Source organism: Asterias rubens, chromosome 6 (assembly GCF_902459465.1).
Source record: "Asterias rubens chromosome 6, eAstRub1.3, whole genome shotgun sequence".
Lineage (NCBI taxonomy): Eukaryota > Metazoa > Echinodermata > Asteroidea > Forcipulatida > Asteriidae > Asterias > Asterias rubens.
The window spans coordinates 7732834-7755433 of NC_047067.1; the positions used below are offsets into that span (position 1 = coordinate 7732834).

The following is a 22600-nucleotide window of genomic DNA, read 5'->3' on the forward strand; positions in this document are numbered from 1 at the left end:
CAAGTGATGTTCATGGCGCAAGGAAGGAAACATATTGATCTAGTGGGTTTTGAGAGCCTCTTTGAGCTTATGAAAAGATGACATGAGGTGGCGACAACCATTGCTTCATTATAAAAAAAAAAGAAGTAAATCCTAAAATGGTGCTCAACATTGGTGTTAGTCGTACCTTCTAGGATAACAAGATCTGCAGCACAGGACGCCTTCCCAGCGGGTGAGCTGGCAGCTGCCTTGTACCTTCCAGCATCTGTAGGAGTCACATCCATAATAACAAGAGTCTGTGCACCTCCTGGCAATTTCTCAATTGAGATATGCTCATTCTCATCAATGCGTACATTGTCTTTGTACCTGTAGAAACACCAAACGTTAATCATTAGTTTTTAGATGTCAAGTAAAATACACTACCTCAAGGGAGACTGACTGAGTAAGTATAAACTAATTTTGAGGTGATCAACAAAGTTTTTAGATGTCAAGTAACAAGCCACAGGTAAACTGACTGGGTAAGCATTAATCAATAATGAAGTGAACAAACAGACAAGACAAGACAAGACAGTTATTTTATAAGACTGAAGTCAGGCAGGGAGAGCGTCTCAAAACCATAAATTTCAATGTCTATCCTACATTAAAAGAGAAAACGATCTGATCTGCTCAGCATGGGCAAAAAATTTAAACAAACGCAAAAATGTAAAAACAACAAAACATTGTCAGGAATATATATTATTTCTCTTTTGCAACATACCAAACAATCTGAGGCTCTGGGTAGCCAAACACTTGGATCTCAAGACGAGCTGTGCGACCATCTCGGATACGTTTACCACGCACTGGTTTATGGAAGGATGGTCGGATGTAGTCAAATGTCTCATCTGGTTCCATTCCTGTGTTGAAAAAAGAGTAAAATTTTTTAAACAGGTTCAAAGTTAATTTTGATCTTTGGAGGTGAAGGTATTTCGAGGCAAAAAATACTGATATTCGGAGGCACACATTATGTTATACCAGTAAATATTCCTAATATTCTCGTAGCTGGCATTACAAGTCTAGGAATTCTCATTTATAATACTTATCTATTGTTATGACCAAGATCCCGTCATTTTGTTTTCTTTCAGAAACTTCATTAACTGAATTGTATTCATTTAGTATTTATTTATTTCCAGGCAGCACACACAGAGTACACAATGAACAAAACATATATAATAGGACTTAAAGATGCTATGTCAGATTTTTGGCCCCAAACATTAAAAAATATTTTTTTTTTAGTGAATGGTATTTCAAAGAGTATCACCAGCTCTAACGAAAAAAGTTAAACTTTTACTTTGAATGGTCAGGAATTGACACAAATTTAAAACGTTTCTTATAAAACACATAAGAATTGGTCATGTGATATATTGTCGGGATCCCGACAAAAACTAATTTTGAGCACTTTATTTTACTGCTACTCAAAATTGGCAGACTTTTTCGAGCAATGGCTCAAATGAAAGCTTGTAACTTTCTCGACCCCCATCGTGAGAATAACAAAGAAGTGAAAATAATCTAATGGTGATACAGATGATAAAAACCTACAAGGGTAAACGAAGCACAAGAACAAATATAACATTTCAAATTTACGCTTAAAATACCAATAGCTTAGTAGTTGGTAAGTTTTGATAATAAATTGAAACTATCAGTGGGCGATCATCTTCAGGGGGAGAATTCAGAAAATGTATTTCTTTGAAAATGAAATTGGAGGCATTTGGACTTACTCTCTTCCACAACAAGCTCACAAGCTGAACTGTCCTGACCCTCTTCGCTGGTAGCTGTACATCTGTACGTCCCTGTATCGCTCAATCTAGCAGTCCTCACTTCCAAGATGCATACACCCCACCTATTTGTGATGTTGTAGTAGAATCCATCGTATATTGGGCTGCCGTTTTTGGTCCACGCCACCTTTGGCGCGGGGAGACCCTGAACGGCGCATGTGAGGCGGGCACTGTCGGCTTCTGCCACTGTCTTGCGACGGAGAGGCAGACTGAAGAAAGGCGCACAGTTGACTTGACGACGAGGTTTCTCTATCTTTAGAGCAGTCAGATCTTCTAGACTTGATTCCCTGCAGGTAAATGTGTAAACAACTTAAATTAACACAAATAGAGACTTTGAGGAATAACATTTTCTAATTAAAACAAATAAATAAATAAATAGAAAACTAGTTTCAGTCTGCAAGCTGAATTTTATTGGTATTTGAAGACCCTACAAATCATTATGGGTTATTTTTATTGCAACAATGATCAAAAGGAATATGATATACATCTAAATTGCCATAAAAGCCTCGACAAAACAAAGCCTATCTATCTATAAAGTATCTAAAGAAATGTAAAATGAAATGGTCTGACATTTTTTGTTTAGTGAAGTCTAGAGGATTGGAAATAATATATTCTTCCACAAAAAAGTGTAATTTCACTTAAAATATTATAATAACATTAAATTAGCTCTTCTAGCAGACACATTAGTACCTTTCTTAACACTGGTTTTGATACTTATAGTTTACTAACCTCACAGCTTTGACTTAAAACTATTTTTTTCCACATCTTGACCCTGACCATAAGCTACAATATAACAGACTTGAATGTCTTCACCCATCTTGGGGAAAAAAGTACTGTGTCCGTCAACACAAATAATCTAAAAGTCACACCCATCATTATTGACATTATCTTCTGTGCAGCTCATCTGAGGTTGAAAAAAGTGCAAAGGTGATTTAATCTTGTACAATTTTTCTGTATTTATTTTCCCTCATCCTGTGTTTATTTTCCATCATCTTTCAAAGGATATTGAAGTTAGCACCTTTAAACAATGCCAGGTTACAAAAACAGCCCCTGGTGTGGTTTGCATTTACAGAGATGATTTCAGTTCCTTTTAGTGTAGCTAGAGTGGACCAATTCACTTAAACACACCTGGAATGTCCGAACAATTATCTTTCTCATATTTCTCTAACCTATTTATTACCAAAGCACTGTTTGATTCTCTGAGCTCTACTATACCCTGTCACTAAAATGGAATAGTCTCACATACATTGTCAAAACTAGTTTGGCAAATGTTTGCATAATGTTAACTTAGTTTGCGATATCTTAACTCGATGGGCAAATATATCACATTATCTAAACTAGTTTGGCAAGAAGATATTATCTTTTTTAAACAAGTTTGGCAAGTAATTGCATTATCTAAACTCATTAGATTGGCAATGTTTGCACTATCTAGACTAGTTTGGCAAATATTCTCTTAGTTTTAACTAGTTAGGCAATATTTGCATTGTCTAAACAAGCTTGGCAAATTGGGTGGGACTAAATGAGGATGCCTGTTTGAGGCCCATGCTCACAAGCTCTGCTTCCTCCGCAGTCTCTACAACCTGAAGAAACATTTACTCTTATACAATCTAAGTCACAATTTGTGACACAGACTGTTGTTTGGGAATGCCTTTATGATTGATGTACAGTGGAAGTAAAAAACCTTAAACCTCACAGGAAGTGGCTGTTAAATAATATACAGATACATACCTGGAAAGTTCGTGCTCACTTTCAGCTCCACAACCTATGTATGAAATTTTTTTTAAACTGTCAGTTAAAAACATGGAAGTTGTAACAAATAACAGCCAAATGATCAGTTCTTAATCAAAATGTTTACTCATTATTTTAAGTCATGAACTGGAACCACAAATCCTAAAAATTGTTGGCGGAAATGATCTCTAATACAGAATACTGTGTATGAGTTCAATCTTAAGCACAGTCGAATAAGCATATGAATATAACTGCTATCAAACACTAAGTGCTTGTAAGATGTTCTTTCTTTTTTCAATGAAATGTTCCAAAGAACATTTTCCTGATGTGTTTTTAGACCATTATGAAATGACCAAACATTATGAACAGACATTATGAAACCAAATGGTGAAGTTGCACAGAATTAGCGTTACAAAATAAGGACACACATATCAGTTTTTTCTTGTATACAAAGGTTTGTTTTTGCAAAAACTATAAAATGAACAAGTGTATTGTACTGAAAATAATCCCACCAACTTAACAGACAAAACCCTACTTTTCCATCCATTAATCAAAGCTTTCATAATCCATTTTGAAGTTAGTATTTAAGAAAAGAGTCTGCACCATAGACTTTGAAATAAAAAAATGTAACAAGCAGGGCACTGTTTCATAAAGCTGTACACACAGAAAGTACTGCTCAGAAAACAAAATGTTGGGTACCAGACACAACAACTTGAAGTTATAATATCTTTCCTAGTAAACTGTTTTTGCTCAGCAAGTTTTGCTGTGCTTAGCAACTTTTTGTGCTAACAGTCTTTATGAAGTTTCTTATATGTTACAACAATCTAAAGTACTTTCTAACATAAAAAAAGTTGTCAAACATGACATCTTTGTCTACTTATATGTGCTTAGCAACTTTTTACTTATATGTGCTTAGCAACTTTTTGTGTTTACAGTCTTTATAAAATATGTCCCACAATTTCCTGTATGCTAGATAATCTGAAGTGCTCTCTAAGTACAAAAAACTTTAAAAAACAGTTGTCAAACATGCAGATGTCCAACACTTTCGTATACGTTAGAATAGTCTGAAGTACTCTCAAAGTTAAACAAAATAACGCTCGTCAAAAATGACATCTTTGGTCCCACACTTTTTTATATTGCAGAATATTCTAAAGTACTCTCTAAGTAAAAAAAAAGTTGTCAAACATGACATCTTTGTCTACAAGACACAGATATGTGCATAAGAATCTAGTCTAGTCTCCGGAGAATCTTGTGATGGGCGTTGCCAAGCCTACCCTCAGGTGATAACCTAAATGACTCAGCTTCACTCTCACAGGGCCTGACGTCTTCTAGACTCGATACATCTACTGCAGCCTTGATGGACTTTGGTGTCGCCATGGGAGGAGGCAGACATGGGACGCTGATAAAAATATCTCGGACAGAGTCATCCCATGGATCTAAGACATCCGTCTCAACTTCGAGAACGTATAATGACATCTTGGGATTTCCTTGATAGCTGCCCACTCAAATCAGACAAAAACTGTTAGGCTGAATTAGTGATTGCTGAAGGCTGTGCATCCACTCCTTGTGCTTTAAGGCAAGTGGCTTCATTCTCATCTCTAAGGAGTTTAAAGACGGTGATAAAAGACGGACGGATGATTCATATTTGGCTCCAAAAAATGTAACTAATGGCCGGTCATTCATTCTCAGCGCTGACTTGTTCCTCTGATTGATAAAATAACTGGTTCAATTATTCCTAGACGATGAGCTTTTGTGTTTTCTAGTTTCACTTTGAAGATGTTGATGGAAGATAAAAGCTCCTTAGACGAGAATTTGTCTCCGAGCTCATATAAAACCGAAGCTTGTTTGCTCAGATGTAAGCCATAGTGTTGGCTTGTCTCTCCAATTGCAGATACTGACTCCTCTATTTCTTCACAGGCTGGTTTTGTTGTCTCCACACATCACTCCTGGGCCGGTGATAGATGGAGCACGGTCGACTTAACCTGACACACTACAGTTTCTCAGTTTGTTGACTTAGAATTCGCAAAAGTCTAATCAAATAATCTGAATTTAGATTGGAATGCCATATATGCTTATTTATCTGAGCTTGTCTCCTCTCCTTGCAATATAAATCATTTTGACGCTTTCGTTAGATGTCCACACGCACAAGCACAACCAACTGGGTCAGATACTTGCAAAGGTGTGCCACCTTTAAGTACAAATAATCGTCTTTCAATAACAAACAAAATCAGTTATTTACTGAAAATAAATTCACCAGATGAAGGATTACTTTTTGAAATGGTCGCTAATAAAAATATCAATAGGTCAGTTTACTTCAGAACTGCTGATGGAGTCAGCTGAAAACTGACCAGATTACAGACATTGGTAGAAAAAAAATGTCTGGTTGAATTTTTTTTCAATCCGTTTCCATCGAGAAATTGACAGAGGTTTCGTTGCCACTTTGCATTGGCATAGCTCATGAATTAACACCACGCTGGTCAAAGAATGGTGCCTGTTTGTTCAGTTTGTTAATCACATACCAACGGAGAGCAGTACATCTACCATTACATGTACAATGAAGAAAGAAATATAATCTTGAACCTAAGCTTGATGGTTTTGTTTGAGCTTTGTAACCGAAGAGGTCCAGTGAAGTTAATTAGAGGAGCTTATTCCACTTTCCCAGACTGGTCAGATGTCTGGGTGTTGACTTATTCGAGGTCACACTAAAAATTTAGTTTGATGTTTAAAAAATTACCACTCATAAAGTTAGGAAGAATTCCTACATACTTAAAATTAAGGTGATGTTTAAGGCTTTGCATGTTGTGGATCATAATAAAAACTTTAGTATAGGTTTTCTCGGTCAATTTCATTTGCATGCGTTCGAATTAAAGCTGTTTTGCCTCTCCAGTTGTTACTGCGTTTCAAATTCAGAATTCTGCCATTCAATTTCGCTTTGAGCCGAGTCGAATTCCTTTAGCACTCTGTTCAATTTAGCGTAGCGTAATTCTTTTTCGTGACACACACGCCTAAAGAAGCGTCTGCGAATTTGAATGTTGCTTTGATGAATTGTTAAATTGAATGATTATTTCGTTACATCAAATGACGCAACATTAAATTGGACTAATCATGAAACGAAATTGAATGACCCTTTTGAGTAGCATTTGATTTCCCGCGAAATAGAATAGCTTGGTGGTTAAATTGGCTGCTCATTTTCCGAAATTGACCGAGAAAACCTATAGTAAACTTGCGGGTAAAACCGTGTATTAAATTGTATTTGGCTCTGAGAAGACATGCAAAGTATACTTTTCAAAACTTTGAGACCCCACCAAATCTTCTCCCAGGTTTTATACATGGTTGTAACCACAAACTTGACTATTACAGTTTTTCTTATACTTACATGTGAAAAAATATTTAATAAAAAATACGGATATGTTTGGTAAAAATGGGTAATTTATGCAATTAATCAATCAATCAGGAATAAATAATTAATAAAGCGTCTGAATCAAAGGTTTGCTCAAAGGCAGTTATATACTGTTATACAATCTAAAGAACTCAATGGCTACACCCAAATGATGTCATATTAATCACCGACATAATTACAGGAATTTTAAAATTAGTATCTAATTTGCAAGAATGATTATCCCATGTTTTAATCCCTGCACTGTAATCTAATTTACAAACATTTAAAATTTCTAAAGTCAGGTAGACAATGTGCCAGCCAACCAACCAACCTTAAAGGCACTGAACAGTATTGGTAATTACTTAAAATAACTGTTAGCATACAAACTTGCTTGGTAACAAGCCAATGGAAAGCTGTTGATAGTATAAAACATTGAGAGAAACGGCTCACTAATATTAAACGACTTCAGGCCTATTCTCTTGCAACTTCCATGACCAATTGATTAAAACAAAAATCACAGGTTTGTTATTTTATGCATATGTTGTAATACACCTAGTGAGAATACTGGTTTTTGACAATTACCAAAGGTGTACAGTGCCTTTAAGGCAGTAATACAAACAAGACATTTCAAAACTAGTTTGGAACTCTGAACTTACGTTCGACGCCGATGTGTGAATCACAAGAGATGCGTCCCAGCAGATTGGAGGCTTGGCAGGTATAGGTTCCAGCGTCAGTCAAGAAGGTGTCTTGAAGGATGAGGGTGCAAGTGTCTTCATCGTCGAACTCGATGGAGTAATGGGTGCCATCTTCAATCTCCTTGTGATCCTTGAACCTGTTGTGATGAAGAAAGGTAGAAGAGGGGATAGTTATCAAATCTCTTGTTGTACCCGGTAGGTGCTTATTTGTTTATTTATTTATTTTTCTTTTGCAAAGCTGTTGTTGTGTTTTACTCTGTAGGCAGCTCTTTAACAAGCCTCCATATTCATACATTATTGACTGTACTGTTTGATGATGATATGTGGAAATGAACGTTGCAATAAATTGTTTGTTGCTTCCACAAAATAGATGGAAGGTTTGCAACTTCTGTATTGGACATACATGTGTATTAATATTTTAAATCAGTTGCTAATGTCATTCTTAATTTTTTTTTTTTTACATAATATCTCAACAGCATTTTCTTTCAAACTTGCATGTTTTTCTTCAAATGTCTCAAAGTTTGCTTAAAATTTTGAAATACTTTCTTCAAAAACTAATATTTATTTCAAATGTACATCATTGTTCCACACAAATTGAAAATTGCAATACTGAAATGAAGAGCATATTACTATAAAATGTAAATGTCTTTCCCCTAAAAGTGAACAATTTATTTATTTTACAGTGTACTTACTTTTTCTTATTTCTTACGTACCACCTCACTCTCAAAACTGTATTACTCAAATGAACATGATTTTACTTTAACATTGTTTTTTCTCTCCAGTCAGAATATCATTCTTGTTTTCCCTACTCACCATCTGATTTCAGGATCAGGCATCCCAGTGACTTTACATTCCAGCCTGGCTGCGCTGCCCTCAACGATGGACATATCTCGCAGACGCTGTACGAATCGTGGTCTCACGTAACCTGCATACTTGTCCATGAAATTCTCTGTAGGGAAAATAAATTAAGAGATTCTGTCGTTTTTTTCTTCTGTACTGTACATGAAAATGTGTCAACAAATTCACATTTTTTCAAAAAGTTCTTGAGCATTAAGGAAAGCAAAGGTCTTAAAACAGATTTAAGTAAAAAATTTCCCTTAAGCAATTTTGATTTTAAATCCCTAAAAAAACAAAAACTGGAAACAACATTTCCTATTAGATCAATAAATTATTTTGTATAACTGAGAAGTGGATATATAATCTAGTAAGGTTAGTGGCAACACAAATAATTTCTTAAAAAGGTGTACCATTTCGATCAGTACACCCTGGGCCTTCAGGCAAAGAAAAATAGTGCAAAATAAATGATTTTTGTTTTAACTAATTTCGTTTTTAAAAAGAAACTTAGAGCAAAACTGATCAATGATACATCTCTACTCTAATTCTGTTTTGAAGAGTACGTTTCTGACAAGTTGCAAAACTCTTAAATATTTCTATAAAAAACCCAAATTGTGTCAAAATATGAAAATTGTCAGTGAGTATTCTCCTGCTTACCGTCGACCGCCACTCTGCATTTTGTGATAGATGTACCAGTCTGATTGGTAACCTCCGCCGTGAATTCTCCCAAATCATCACCTGTAGTTTCCTGTATCTCCAAGGTGTAGGTGCCGTTATCCACATAAAACTTGTAGCGAGGACCTTCCTTGATCTGTTTGCCATTGCAGTACCATACCACTTGAGTTGGTACTGGTGGGACCGTCACTACAAGGAGAAACATTTTATAGCAGTAAGTAAGGTTTACGGTGACACCATGTACAATCTCTTTGTTAGTAGTGGTTGCTCTGAGAAGAGCCGGTTTGTACTGATCAATGTTTCAGTCAGTGTGCTCTGAACGTCTTCTTACAGCAGTGTTATACCGTGGCGTGTTGTGGCCGAGCAGTTAAAGGCAGTGGACACTATTGGTAATTACTCAAAATAATTATTAGCATAAAACCTTTCTTGGTGACAAGTAATGGGGAGAGGTTGATGGTTTAAAACATTGTGAGAAACGGCTCCCTCTGAAGTGCCATAGTTTTCGAGAAAGAAGTAATTTTCCACGAATTTGATTTCAAGACCTCAGATTTAGAACTTGAGGTCTCAAAATCAACCATCTAAAAGCACACAACTTCGTGTGACAAGGGTTATTTTTCTTTCATTTTTATCTCGCAACTTCGATGACCGATTGAGCTCAAATTTTCACTGGTTTGTTATTTTATGCCTATGTTGAGATACCCAACTGTGAAGGCTAGTCTTTGACAATTACCAATAGTGTCCACTGCCTTTAAGGGCATTGGACTCAAGCTGAGGTGTTTCTGATCAGCTGATTTTAGGTTCGAGTCCTGGTCATGACACTTGTATCCTTGAGCAAGATGCGTTACCATAATTACTTTGTTCTTCAGATGGGACAGTTAGCTGTAGGTTCCGTGTATAAGCATTGGTAGTGCACGTAAAGGAACCCAAAACACTTCCCAGGTCAAAATTCCAGTTGAACGTAGTTAACTGGGGTCAACTGGTTCAACTGGATAGTGACCAAACTCGTCCATTTTCCATTAACCAACTAGTTTGGACTAGGTTTAACTGTGTTCAACTAGGTTTAAACTTTAAACCAGTTGGTGTCTGTCCATTTTCCATATTAAACCAACTGGTTTTAACTGTGTTTAACTAGTTTATCAACTGGTTTCAACTAGTTCCAGTTGAACTCAGTTTAACTATAGGTTCAACTGGAATTTTGACCTGGGTTATCAAGGATAACTAGGAGTTAACCCAGGTTTTTTTCTGGTTCACAGAGCAAGCATCCTTGTTTACAGACTTCCTCTAGCTTGCGAGCTACAGTGATTAAGTTCATTTATGAGGCATCCTTGGTTTCAGTAATAACTACTGTCTTTCTCATTGGTCAAAATTTGATAAAAGGTGAAACCTACCGAGTATTGTCGCAGCGTTTCATTTAAATTTAATTTCACTGGATTGCACGAAAATCTTAAATGTTTGATTTGTTGACACCAATTTGTCTTTATATTAATCCAGACCTCTAGTCTTTGTAGAGAACAGCCATACCAACAAATCCTTTAAAAAAAGAAAAAGCAGAAGTAAGAAAACACCCACCTTCAAATGAGAGTGGTAGAATGAACCCAAGTCCACATTCCTTGTCCTGAAGTGATTTGACAAACTGTGGTGGCTGGTCAGCACTCATCTCGGCCTGCATGGCACGCAGACGACGAGCACGCTCACCAAGTGGTATCCTTCAAGAAAAAAAACATGATACAATAAGCAACCAAGAACATTTTGCAAAAATCTCAATCAAATCCAGATTTTAAATCTTTGAGACACTCAAACATTTTGATAAATTTGATAAAATTTAATTGATGTGTTTTTTTCTTTTGGAATGGATTGACAGGATTTTGCCAAACTAAATACAGAAAGCTATTTAAAGTATTTATTGTAGTATTCATAACCAATCTGGGCCCAATTTCATAGAGCTGCTTAAGCAGAAAACATTGCTTAAAAAAATGTTCTGCTAAGCATAAAGGAGCAGGATATCAGTTACAAATTGTACATGTGACATGGTATTTTGGCTGCCCTATTCTAGTAAGCGTAATTATGTTGTGCTCTTTGTGATTAAGCAGCTCTTTAAAATTGGTCCCAGATCTTAAGACTACTAATCCTACTTACTTCTGTCTCTTCATCTCGAGGGTTCGCCTCTCTCCACGTTTCTCCAACTCCTTCTCATCAAGCACTGTTAATAAGAGTGACAAAATAAACAAAAGTTTATGCGTTTTACTCTTGGTTTCATGAAACAAAAACATCTTGAGTAATTGAAAAATTTGTTTCCAAGGATCCTAGATCCAATTTTGCCCAATTTTACACCGAAAACTAAATAAAATTTTAAAATGGCTATTTTTATAGATTCTAGAAAGTTAAAAGCTTTCATTAAAGGTATTTCAGGTAAAATCTGCCAATGATGAGTGTTTGTTAATTTGAGATTGAAAATTAACTATTGTAGGAATCCTGATATTATCTCACATTTAGCATGTTAAATATATTTCATGAAGTGTCCATTGCATATGCAAACAATTTTGTGAGTTGTTTGTTTTAAAACAACACCATCTACATGTATGAACTGTAAAAAAAAAAAAAATCCGTCCGTCGAAAATCGTACCATGCATTTTAAATATTTTCTCAGTCTTTCAGTTTTAATAAAAACTTTTAAAATGCACAAAACAATTTCTCTTACGGGAGTAAACCAAACTTACATTCGATGTCCAGGGCTGCTGCAGATGTTGCTGATCCATATGAGTTCTCCGCCTTGCACGTATACTCCCCTACGTCATCAATGTTAGTGTCCTGAATAACCAGTGTGTACTTATGGTCGTCATACAGCATCTTGTACTTGATTCCAATCTGGAGGGGTGTTCTTCCCTTGTACCAGGTGATGAGGGGCTCGGTAAGAGCCGAGACCTCACACTCAAAGCGTGCCGCGTTGCCCTCTATTGCGGTGGTCGTCTCCAACGGGATGACAAACTTAGGAGCAGCATCTCGGACATCTGTGAAACAAAGAACTCAGTGTTATTTATTTATTTGTTTTCATTTTTCGATTTCTATTATTTTTACGGGTGTACTTTTTCTTAAACTTTTCTTGGTGCAATATTCTTAGGGTATTTTAACTGTTATGTGCCCTCTAACAGGCTGATCCTGGAGAGAGCGGGTTAAGGGATAAGTCACTGTGCTTTCTTACCCATGTACACAACCCTCTCTTGGAGGGGCATTCCACGGTACACCTTGTGGATTTCACGAAGAGCGCCACCATGTGCCAAGCGTCCAAGTGCATTGATAGTTTCTCCAGCTCCCTAAAAAGTGAACAAACCAATAGTTATCAAATCGCCAAACAGTAAAATAAGAGACAAGATAAGAGGCGTCTCTTACGAGTTCCTTTCCAAACAGGATATTTTCTAAGCTTGCATTCTTTGTTCAATGTTCCAAAAAAGTTTCCACACAGTGAAGGCCTATTGCCCCGATTACATACCACGTTAGTTAATTGAAAACTGTGAAGAAAAAAAAATATATATATGTATTACCAATGTTTTGCACACCCTATATTACCAAGCACCCCATATTACCTATGGATTTGTTTATGAAATATATCAATATTTGCTGCAATATAACTTTACCTCTGGTTTGCGTTTCTCGTGTAGTTTCCTGAGACGTTTGGTGTTGAGTCGTCGAGCGCGTCTCCTAGCCAGTGTATCTGTATCCATCTGGAATTAAAAAAAATTAAAATAAAAAAATCCCTAAACACAAACTACAAAGTGGTATAATGACTTTATGTAGGAAAGAATACAGTAAGAAGCAGTTGTTTAAATCAATAAGAAGCATTGGACACATTTCCATAGAAACTGTTGTTTAAAAGTTTTCTGCTTAGCAAAAATGAGCAGGATACCAGTCACAAATTGTACACAAGATATGGTATTAATACTGGTAAGCAAAGTGTTGCTGTGCTAAGCTTCTTTTTGGCCTTTGAGCAGCTTTAGGAAATTGGACCCTGATGGTTATGAAAATTCCCAAACTTAAAAACACCTGATACTTAAAGCATTTTTGTTCCGCTGTTTATTTTGTCTTTAACACCCTGTTTGTAAATTTATCATTAAAAAAACTATAACACCATATACAGATGAAAGAAGATACTTTAAGAAGAAATTAAACCTATTAATAATTCCATTTATTGCTTACTGTTGATAATAATAAAAAACTTACATTGAGCCAGGGATGAGCAAGTGCCTCTTGTATTGTCATTCGTTTGCTGTGAGAGAAAACAAATTGATAGTAAGAAAAGTTAACTAAAACCAATGGAAAAAGATTTAAGAAATAAGTACTATTGTGACAGCTATTAACAATTTTATTCATCACAGACTGCAAAGAGAATAAGTGATACAACAAAACTTTAAAAACTTCATAAGGCCTGGGCGACTAGTGCAACTAGTATCGAGCTGCAACTATTATTTTCTATGCCGAGTCACATTTCATCATAAATTTTACCATTGTACGCCTCGGCTAAGAAAAAACAATCATGGTTAGTGTCATAGTCGCGACTATTTGCGTATAAGCGCGTATAGTTGCATAGTAAATTTCACTAGTTGCCCAGGCCTACAAAACACATCTCAACTTGAAAGAATTCAAAGGAATTTATGTGCGAAAAATTAACATTACACCAAGAATGGATTGTATTTGTCAGGCATTTTAAAACAAGCCTTTTTGGCTTCTGTAAATGCCCCCATATTGGTTTGCTACGTATCCATTACACTCGGTCATTCTCATTTCAATTTCATTAATTATTTTTCTTGACAAGTTTTTGACTTAATTTGTTTAAAATTCTCCCTTTTTTTCACCAATCTGGAAATAAATGTTGATTGAATTGGATTGAATCCTCTAAAGAATTAGAATCCAAATCTCTAAATGCCAACTAACTTTTTATCCTTGATAAGAATCTTCTCAATCCAGTCCAGTCCTTCATCGGAGACGTCAGCGAAGGCTTCCTCGTCAAAGTCCCATTCACCCTTAGAGACTGCCTTGAGAATGTCAAGATCAGACTCTTCCATGAATGGGGAGATGCCACTCAACCTAGCGACAAATAGTTTAAGTCAAGTTAGAAGGGTGTTCCCAAGAGCGAGTTACTATACCTCCTAAATATATCAAAAACCAGATCACAAAACATTCATAACACGTCACAGTAGACAACATTAGCAGAGCAGAAAAAGAGGGCTACCTGCTGGGCGCACAACTCCAATGGACTCCAATCAAATCAATCTTTCTGTAAAAACTAATTTACTAAGCGCCTTGAGTACCTTGTTGGTAGATACGTGCGCTATGTAAGACTTATGTTGTTATGTTATTGTATAGCATGCTAAAGGTAATTTTATTTCATAGTCAAATGATTCTAGGTTTTTAAGGCTATTAGAATCATCCAAAGCAGAGACATCCACCATCATTTATACCATTCCAAAACCAAGACCTTTTCCCAAACCTCAGCTTAGCCTACGGCTCCATCATTGTTTTTGGAGTAGTATGCAACTGTGCCTGTTGCCTCCAACATCAAATGAAGCGCATAGCTGGAGTTGGAGGCTAAGACAAGGTTAGGAAAAAGCCCAAAGAACCAAACTTACATGACGTATGCAAGCACTCCCATTGACCACATGTCTGATGGTAATCCAATCGGTTCGAAGTTCACGACCTCTGGAGCGACAAACTCGGGTGTGCCAAACATGACTCGTACTTGTTCATGGGGGTCAAGCTCTCGGGCCAGGCCAAAGTCAATGACCTTGACGTCGTTGCCTGTTCGTGTTCGTAGCATGATGTTCTCCGGCTACACAAGACAGAAAGAACATGAGGATGTATTTAAAATCAAGGTAGAGTTAAGTTTTCTCAGTTTCTTAAAAGAAAAGAACATCATTGACGAATTCCAATCAACTCACTTTCAATAAACACACTATACAAAAAGAATTTTTTTAAATAAATTTGGTAGTTACATTTAAAGTTGATCAACAATTTGTTTTCCCATTATGTCTGGAATTTTGTACATGTTGATATCAAGCTTATTTTGATTACTGCAATCCCAATAATCACTGGTGCTTTGTGGGCTCTTCGAATGCTATTTTCTTGATTTTGACAGTATTTCAAATTATGCCAGACTGTACACAAAAAGGTCTGTGCACAGCTCCTTTATTATACACAACCAATGCAATTACACTACATTAAAATATAATTTATATAGCGTTCTCTTTTGAAAGCCAAGGGGATTGAATGGCAGGACAACATACTGAAACATTTTTTTTGACACTTAAAAGTGTTAAAAAAAGTTGAAGAAAATGTTTACCTTGAGGTCGAGATGAAGGATGTGTTTTTCGTGCATGTGGCGTATTCCTTCGCACACTTGCTTGACGTAATCCACCACCTCAGGCTCAGTAAGAATGTGACTCTCATCGACAAGACGATCGAATAGTTCACCACCAGACAAGCTGAGTCAGAAAGGAGGAGATAAAAAAGATGATAAGGTGGATTAAGATGGATGCTGGCTGCATACTGACACTTTTTATTAGGCATCTGAAAGACCACAAACTTTTGCAACCAGGGTTGTTTTTTTCTTTCATTATTCTTATGTATATGATGGAATATACATTAGCAATTGAGAATACTGATCTTTGACAATTACCAAATGTGTCCAGGGCCTTTAAACTTATAATTCTGGGAGACCTCAAGTTTTAAAGAACAGATGTAAAAACCAAGTCCAATTATTAAACTCGACTTGCACAAATCACACAACAATTTTTCTCAATACAAATCCAGGTAATCATTGGAGCCGGCGGGGCTTACACTGGAATTACAGCACACCAATTACTAACATGATAGTAATTGATAGAAAACAACATAGATCTTTCCTGGACCCTTGGACAATTTTGAAAGAAAAACTTACAACTCTAGAACCATAACGATCTCTTCATCATTCTCAAAGATCTCATGAAGAGAAAGCAACGATCGGTGATGGAGATGCTCCATGATCTTGATCTCCCGCTTGACAACGTCTCGCTCCACGCCCTGGCAACGGAGGAACTTGGCGGCAAATGATTTGCCCGTCTTCTTCTCCACTGCTCTGTAGACCACACCGTATGATCCTCTGTAAAAAAGACAAGCCAAATTTGATATTTCTGGTTGTGGGCTCATTTCATGTTTTGGGGCTCAAAAACAAATGCTGGATTGCAGGCCACTCTTGTACTTTTCCTCCTTCTTCTCTAGAACCGGCAAAGAACGTAATTCCTTGCAGAAAGATCCTGGTGAGTTCACAACACTCAATGGCATCAAGGAGGGAATTATCCACCTAGCTGGTAGGTTATACTTTTTAAACCGCACTAAATACTGTATATTATATTCTGCGCATGAGTTTATTTTGTCTGACTGCATACAAATTTGGACGGTGCGCACACCAATCTCAAAGTACGTTATCTTTATACCATGAAGTCTGCATTTAACTTGGAAAAAGTCTAAGTCTGGCTGTCTTGCTTATCAAAATCGTTTTCAATTTAATAATAATCCCTCACTGTGTAATATCTGTAAAGAGATATATAACATTTCCTTGTGTGATAACATTTCCAAGTGCTGATGAAAATGTTTATGGCAAGTTTACTATAATTGGAATTGATATAGGAAAATATAAGTATTTTGTTTGCTTACCTGCCAAGCTCTTCATAGATGTTATAGTAGTCGTAGATGGATCCAAATCTCTTGATGTAGTCATATCTAGAGGGTATCCAGCTCATGTCAACCAGGGAATCGTAGTAACGTCTCTTGGCTTCATAGTCTTCCAGCTCTGGTCGAGTGTGAGTCGCCGCTGTTAACGAGAAATCAAAGAATGGAACACTCTTTCAAATTACATCAAGAATTCTCAGACTATTCATAGTTTTAAGAAGCTACTCAATCTTTTTCAACAAGTGTATTGTAATTTAATTCATGTAACTGTCTTGAGCACAAATTTTTGATGATTTTGGCACTATGATTGATTGATTGATTGAAATCAGGGATATTTCAACATAAATTAGAGTATTTTTTAAAGCTTTTCACGAGTCAGTATATGTTCAGGCAGTTTGGAGGCAGCACTGCAGTATTACACAATAGGTGTTTATCTAAATCCTGAAGAGATTGTTTTGAAAAATTCACTTTTTTTGTTTGTCCAGAACAAGTAAAGACTACCTTTTTTATTATAGCCCTTTTAAACAAGTATCCAGTATTTAATGAAGAACCAAAAAGAAATATACAGATGGGGTATCAATTAGGGTTTGGCATGGATTGCAAGCAAGTTTGTAGTCATATATTATTGAAAATTTGAAAAATCTATATCAATCATGGTATCCAAGTTAATTTTCTTTTTAGGTTTATACAAGCCTTTATTTATTTTTCTTTGAGCAATCATGACTGTTGGCATCAATAACAGATTATCAGAACATTTTGAACATGGTATAAACTATCATTAATATGTATTTAAATTATGGCATACTGTAGGCCTAAGATCTTTGTTACTGAAGATGTTTGTAAACACTTTGAAAAATCTTTCACCAACTCACGTTTTGTCGCTATGATGGCCGATGCCTCGCATGGTTCGCTTGCACCGTATGAGTTCATTGCTGTCACTCGGAACTGGTAGTCCGCCTCTGGTTTTAGTCCAACAATCGTGTGGAAGCAGTTGCGACTGGTGACGCAGCGAGCCCATGCCTCGGATTTGCCGTCTCGTTTCTCCACGACGTAACTGGTGATTGTGCTGCCTCCATCGTGGAGAGGCGGTTGCCAGGAGAGACGGACCGTGTCAGAAGTCACGTCTAAGACCTCAAGATTTCGAGGAGGATCAGGATGTCCTATAAGAGATAAGAATAGTGAGGATTTTGGGTAAAGTTGAGTACAAAACATTATACAATAAATAAATGTATAAAGGCTGATTACATACAAGCCTCGGCTTATTACATGTAAGTCGGCCTCCATACTACAATGTATGCACTCTGTAATGCTGTCATGTGTTTATGACAGTATGGCTATAAATATAAATTGAATTTAATTGAATTTAATTATTTGTCATGTTTGGTATTATAACATCCGTTGAAGTGGTTGAAGTCAAGTTCTGGTTCCTCCATTCCCAGAAACTCAAATTGAACACCAGGGCTCAATGTTACAAAGAGCTAAGATTGATCTTGACTACGAATCAATCTTAGTTTCCAAGCAAAGTTTGATTTCACAATACAAACCAATATGGGAATACTGACAACTCACTCATCTTATGATGATTCGTAGTGCTTTGTGAAACTGTCCCCCTGGTCTGGCACAGTTTCTATGTCCTTGAAAATAAATCTCAAAGCTAACAGACATAGGTAGTCCATCAGATGTTTTAAGGAACCAGGAGGACTTGGAATAAAAGGACTGAATTTAAGTCAAGGAGTACGACTGAATTGCTGCGTTATGTCTCAATGAGTGAAACAATACTTACTCAAGATGTTGATGACAATACTCGCAGACTCGTGTCCGAGCTCATTGGTAGCGACGATCGTATACTTGCCAGCATCCTCCTTACTGATCTTATTAATGGACAGAGTAGTCTCCTTGTCCGTAGTCTTGATGTCCAGATCAGTGCGCGGCACGACGTCCACGCCATCTCGGTCCCAGGTGATGGTGGGTAGCGGTGTGCCTGTGTAGGCAATCCTTAGCTTTAGGTTCTCTCCCTGGAGACAGTCCAGAGGGACGCGGAGACGTGGCGGGACGTTGACTTTAGGAGCGACTGATCAGAGAAAGAGAGGGGCAGAGAATGTGAGACTCACATCTAGAATTGGGTGAGATTGCAAAACCTAAAAATAGTGTGACTTTGAGAGAAAATTGAAACTTGGGTAAATGTTTCTTTTACTTGCCGATTTGTTTCACTTTTTACAACAGTTTTAGATTTGTGTGTAGAAATCTGTAGAAGGCAAACCAGACACATGTTGCACCAAAAAAGTTCATGAGTGCCAGAAAATAGTCATTATCCACGTGTTTTCATTCTTTGTTTTTCGTTTGCCCAATTATTTTTTTGTTTTTTTAAATGAATTTCAAGCCTTAAAAATCTTGGTGGATTGAAATAACCCACCTTGTAGTTTGACGCTGGCCTTCTCTGTTTGTGAACCTCCTTTGTTCATAACCTTGACAGTGATATCCCCAGTATCCTCATCATACACATCACTGATGGTCAACGTGTGAATGTTACCAGTGGATCTGACTTTGTACTTCCTGCTGTCGAGAAGCTCACGTCCTAGACGGTACCAGTGGACCTGTGGGGTCGGGTACCCGGCGACTTCACACTCTAGGGTACCAGCCCTACCTTGGGTCACTGCGATGGACTTTGGCTCACGTACAAAGGTGGCTGGTATTGAGCCTGTAAATTAAATAATTTTCAGACCAAAATATAATAATAATATAATAATAAATGGTTTTTATATAGCTCTTTACACACCCAAAGGGCATCTCAAAGCGCTTGCAACAGTATTACCCCCTGGTCACTCTGGGCCATTTAACCACTTCTGCTAAGCAGAAGTTAGCGAAGCAATACTTTGTGACTAGGCAGCTCTGCATATATTTGGGCCTAGTCTTTACCGAAAGTATTTAATAAATTTCAACTTTGAACATTTTATTGATTTTCAAGACTAAAACAAATTGGTCGGGTGAAAGTTAATCAACAGTTTACTTCAAAATCAGCATAACTTCACCCACCTCTGGGGTCCTTTACGACCACTCTCTGCGATGCTTCACTAGCCGGACTGAATCCAGCCTTATTCTCAGCAAGCACACGGAACTCATACTCAGAGTCTTCAATCAGATTGATCACTGTGTGGTTAGTTCCGGATACGTCTTCCCGGTTGGCACGGAACCAGCGTGTGCTGGTGGTCTCACGCTTCTCAATGATGTAGCCGGTGATCGGGCTGTTTCCGTCAGACTTTGGTGGTTGCCATGACAGGAAGACTGAGCTACGTTGGATCTCGGATATGGTTGGCTTCCCTGGGGCTGTGGGAACATCTTTAAGGGACAAGATAAACATGAAATGCATGAGCGCAATATACATTTATTACAACTTAAAAATGATTCGTTACAGTGCGATGTATAAAACTTATTCGTACATCCGGCATGGCCATGTTTGCTTTGAAAGAATGAAAGACATTAAAACAGATTAGCAACATACATTGGTTGCAAGCCACATGAGAACTAATTGTGGTAAAAACTAACAAAATGAGACAAAGAAAAAACTACATGTTTAGTTTTCATTTCTTTGCAGCATCTGTTGGATCTATTGGTTAAGGACAAAATTTTCAAGACTAGGACTCAAACCCACACTCTGCTGATCAGAAACACCAGAGCTTGAGCCATGGCACTCAACATAATAGACCGATCCACTAAGCTCCGCCCCATTGCGTATTGACCAATCACAACGCAACGAAGGTCCGACACTAAGGTCCAACATGCGTGCGCGTATCTTGGCGCGCGCGGCAGAGTTGTGCAGAAAGGCATTGGAGAGCCCCACGTGTTCTTGCTCACACGTGCGTCGTGGGCGGAGCCTACTGGATCGATCTATTACCAATAGTGTCCACTGTCTTTAAGGAAAAAGATTTTCAAGAATAGGACTCGAACCCACACTCTGCTGATCAGAAACACCAGAGCTTGAGCCACGGCACTCAATAATAATAATAATAATAATAATAATAATAATAATAATAATAATAATAATAATAATAATAATAATAATAATAATAATAATAACAAGACATTTGTAAAGCGCCTAATACAAAAGCCTCTAAGCGCATAAAAGAAACAATAAAATAAAAAATTAGAGAAAGATACAAATAGGCAAATTACAAAAAAGAAGCTTTAAACAATGAGTTTTCAACAGGGACTTAAAACATTGTAAAGTATTAGCTTGGCGAATATGCACAGGAAGACTATTCCAAAGAAACGGTGTGGCGTAAGAAAAAGATCTGTGGCCATAAAAAATGGAAGAAGCTCTAGTAGCAGAAAGCAATGACTGTTGAGATGATCGTAAAGTCCGAGTAGGGGAATAATGATGAACAAGTTCAGATAAATAAGCAGGAGATTGACATGTTTGAGCCTTGAAAGTTAACAGAAGAATTTTGTAAACTGTTCGAAACTTAACTGGGAGCCAATACAATTGCATTAGTACAGGTGTAATATGGTGAGAACGAGGCAGACAAGAAACGAGGCGAGCAGCAGTGTTCTGTACACGTTGAATTTTAGCAAGATCTTTATCGGGGAGTCCATACAGAAGTGAATTGCAGAAATCAAGTCTAGTAGTGACGAAGGCATGAACAAGACGAAGAGTAGTTGCTTCATCCAGGTAGCGGCGAATTTGTGATATTTTCCTAATAGCCATGAGAGCTCCTTTGCAAACATTTTTCAATAAAATGTTCCTCCAATGGAAGGTAAATCACTCAACATAATTGTCTTGTTGTTGCAGGGAGGGAATATCAACATACCGTATGGAGCCTTGGCTCTGACTGATTCTTGCCCAATCAGAGGTTCGCTGGCACCATGCTGATTCTCTGCTGAGATACGGAACACGTATGAAGTCCCTTCAATGAGTGCTCCGACTGTGTGCTCAGTGCTTGATGTTACTGAGCCAGCATTCTGCCAAATGGTCCTGTAATTATAACATTGGAAAATAAACCTTTTATTGTTAATATATGGATTTCATTTCCAAATGATTGTTTTTGAGTTCAACACAATGCTACCAATATTAGTGAAAAGAAAATAAGATCCAAAGAGAGAGGTACATTTCATGTATTTTGAATTGTTGGAAATCTTAAATTGTGGAAACAAATGCAGTGAAAGAGTACATAAATGAGACAGAGAAGTATTTGGGGGAATCACATAAGGATGTGCCGACAAGATTTACCTTTCATTGGAGATATATTTTATTAAAAAATGTTTCTTTTGTCAGGCATAATATTTGGTCCTTGGAAAAAAGTAGGAAAACTCACAAGGGCAAACCTATATGTAAACAGGGTGTAGGCTCTAATGGTCAGGCATCATTAATCACAATGTTACTGAGTTTTCGGAGGGAACAAAACATCAGAAAACAGACTGAAGTAGTAAGAATATCATGACTGATTTGTACTTCATTTGACTGACCTGTTGGGTTCTCTCATCTCAATGATGTAGCGTAGTATTGGACTTCCTCCGTCGTCAGCTGGTGGCTTCCAGGAGAGAGTGATGGACTTCTTAGTAACCTCCGCCGTGACGACTGGACCAAGGGGTGGCCCTGGTTTGTCTGTAATAATAAACAATTTCCAGAATAGTTATAAGTCTGACAACTGCCAAAAGGGGTGAAAATGTGACTATATTTTCACGTATGTACTATGACATGAGATGCAACCACAACTGAGTTGTATTCACTTCTTATAATTGAGTTTGGCCTACAGACTTTTATAGCTGCCAATTACCAAACTAGCAATAAACCAAGGCTTCAATAA

The 22600-nt window shown here is 37.2% G+C and overlaps 1 protein-coding gene across 1 annotated transcript in view; it reads right to left on the minus strand.

Moving 5' to 3' along the window:
• Positions 1–22600, minus strand: part of LOC117291318 (titin-like) — a 79311-nt gene that overhangs the window by 13254 nt on the left and 43457 nt on the right. Inside the window, exons 54-77 of the mRNA XM_033772958.1 lie at positions 22260–22398; positions 21605–21768; positions 19833–20135; positions 19213–19497; positions 18583–18870; positions 17672–17959; positions 16785–16941; positions 16030–16230; positions 15433–15574; positions 14723–14922; positions 14028–14180; positions 13317–13362; positions 12734–12820; positions 12301–12412; positions 11819–12109; positions 11238–11301; positions 10671–10807; positions 9084–9290; positions 8406–8541; positions 7554–7729; positions 3519–3552; positions 1734–2077; positions 737–872; positions 167–345 (exon numbers count right to left, since the gene is read on the minus strand). Of these exons, the coding sequence (XP_033628849.1) occupies positions 167–345; positions 737–872; positions 1734–2077; positions 3519–3552; positions 7554–7729; positions 8406–8541; positions 9084–9290; positions 10671–10807; positions 11238–11301; positions 11819–12109; positions 12301–12412; positions 12734–12820; positions 13317–13362; positions 14028–14180; positions 14723–14922; positions 15433–15574; positions 16030–16230; positions 16785–16941; positions 17672–17959; positions 18583–18870; positions 19213–19497; positions 19833–20135; positions 21605–21768; positions 22260–22398 (4269 nt within the window). The remainder of the gene's footprint in view (positions 1–166; positions 346–736; positions 873–1733; positions 2078–3518; positions 3553–7553; positions 7730–8405; positions 8542–9083; positions 9291–10670; positions 10808–11237; positions 11302–11818; positions 12110–12300; positions 12413–12733; positions 12821–13316; positions 13363–14027; positions 14181–14722; positions 14923–15432; positions 15575–16029; positions 16231–16784; positions 16942–17671; positions 17960–18582; positions 18871–19212; positions 19498–19832; positions 20136–21604; positions 21769–22259; positions 22399–22600) is intronic.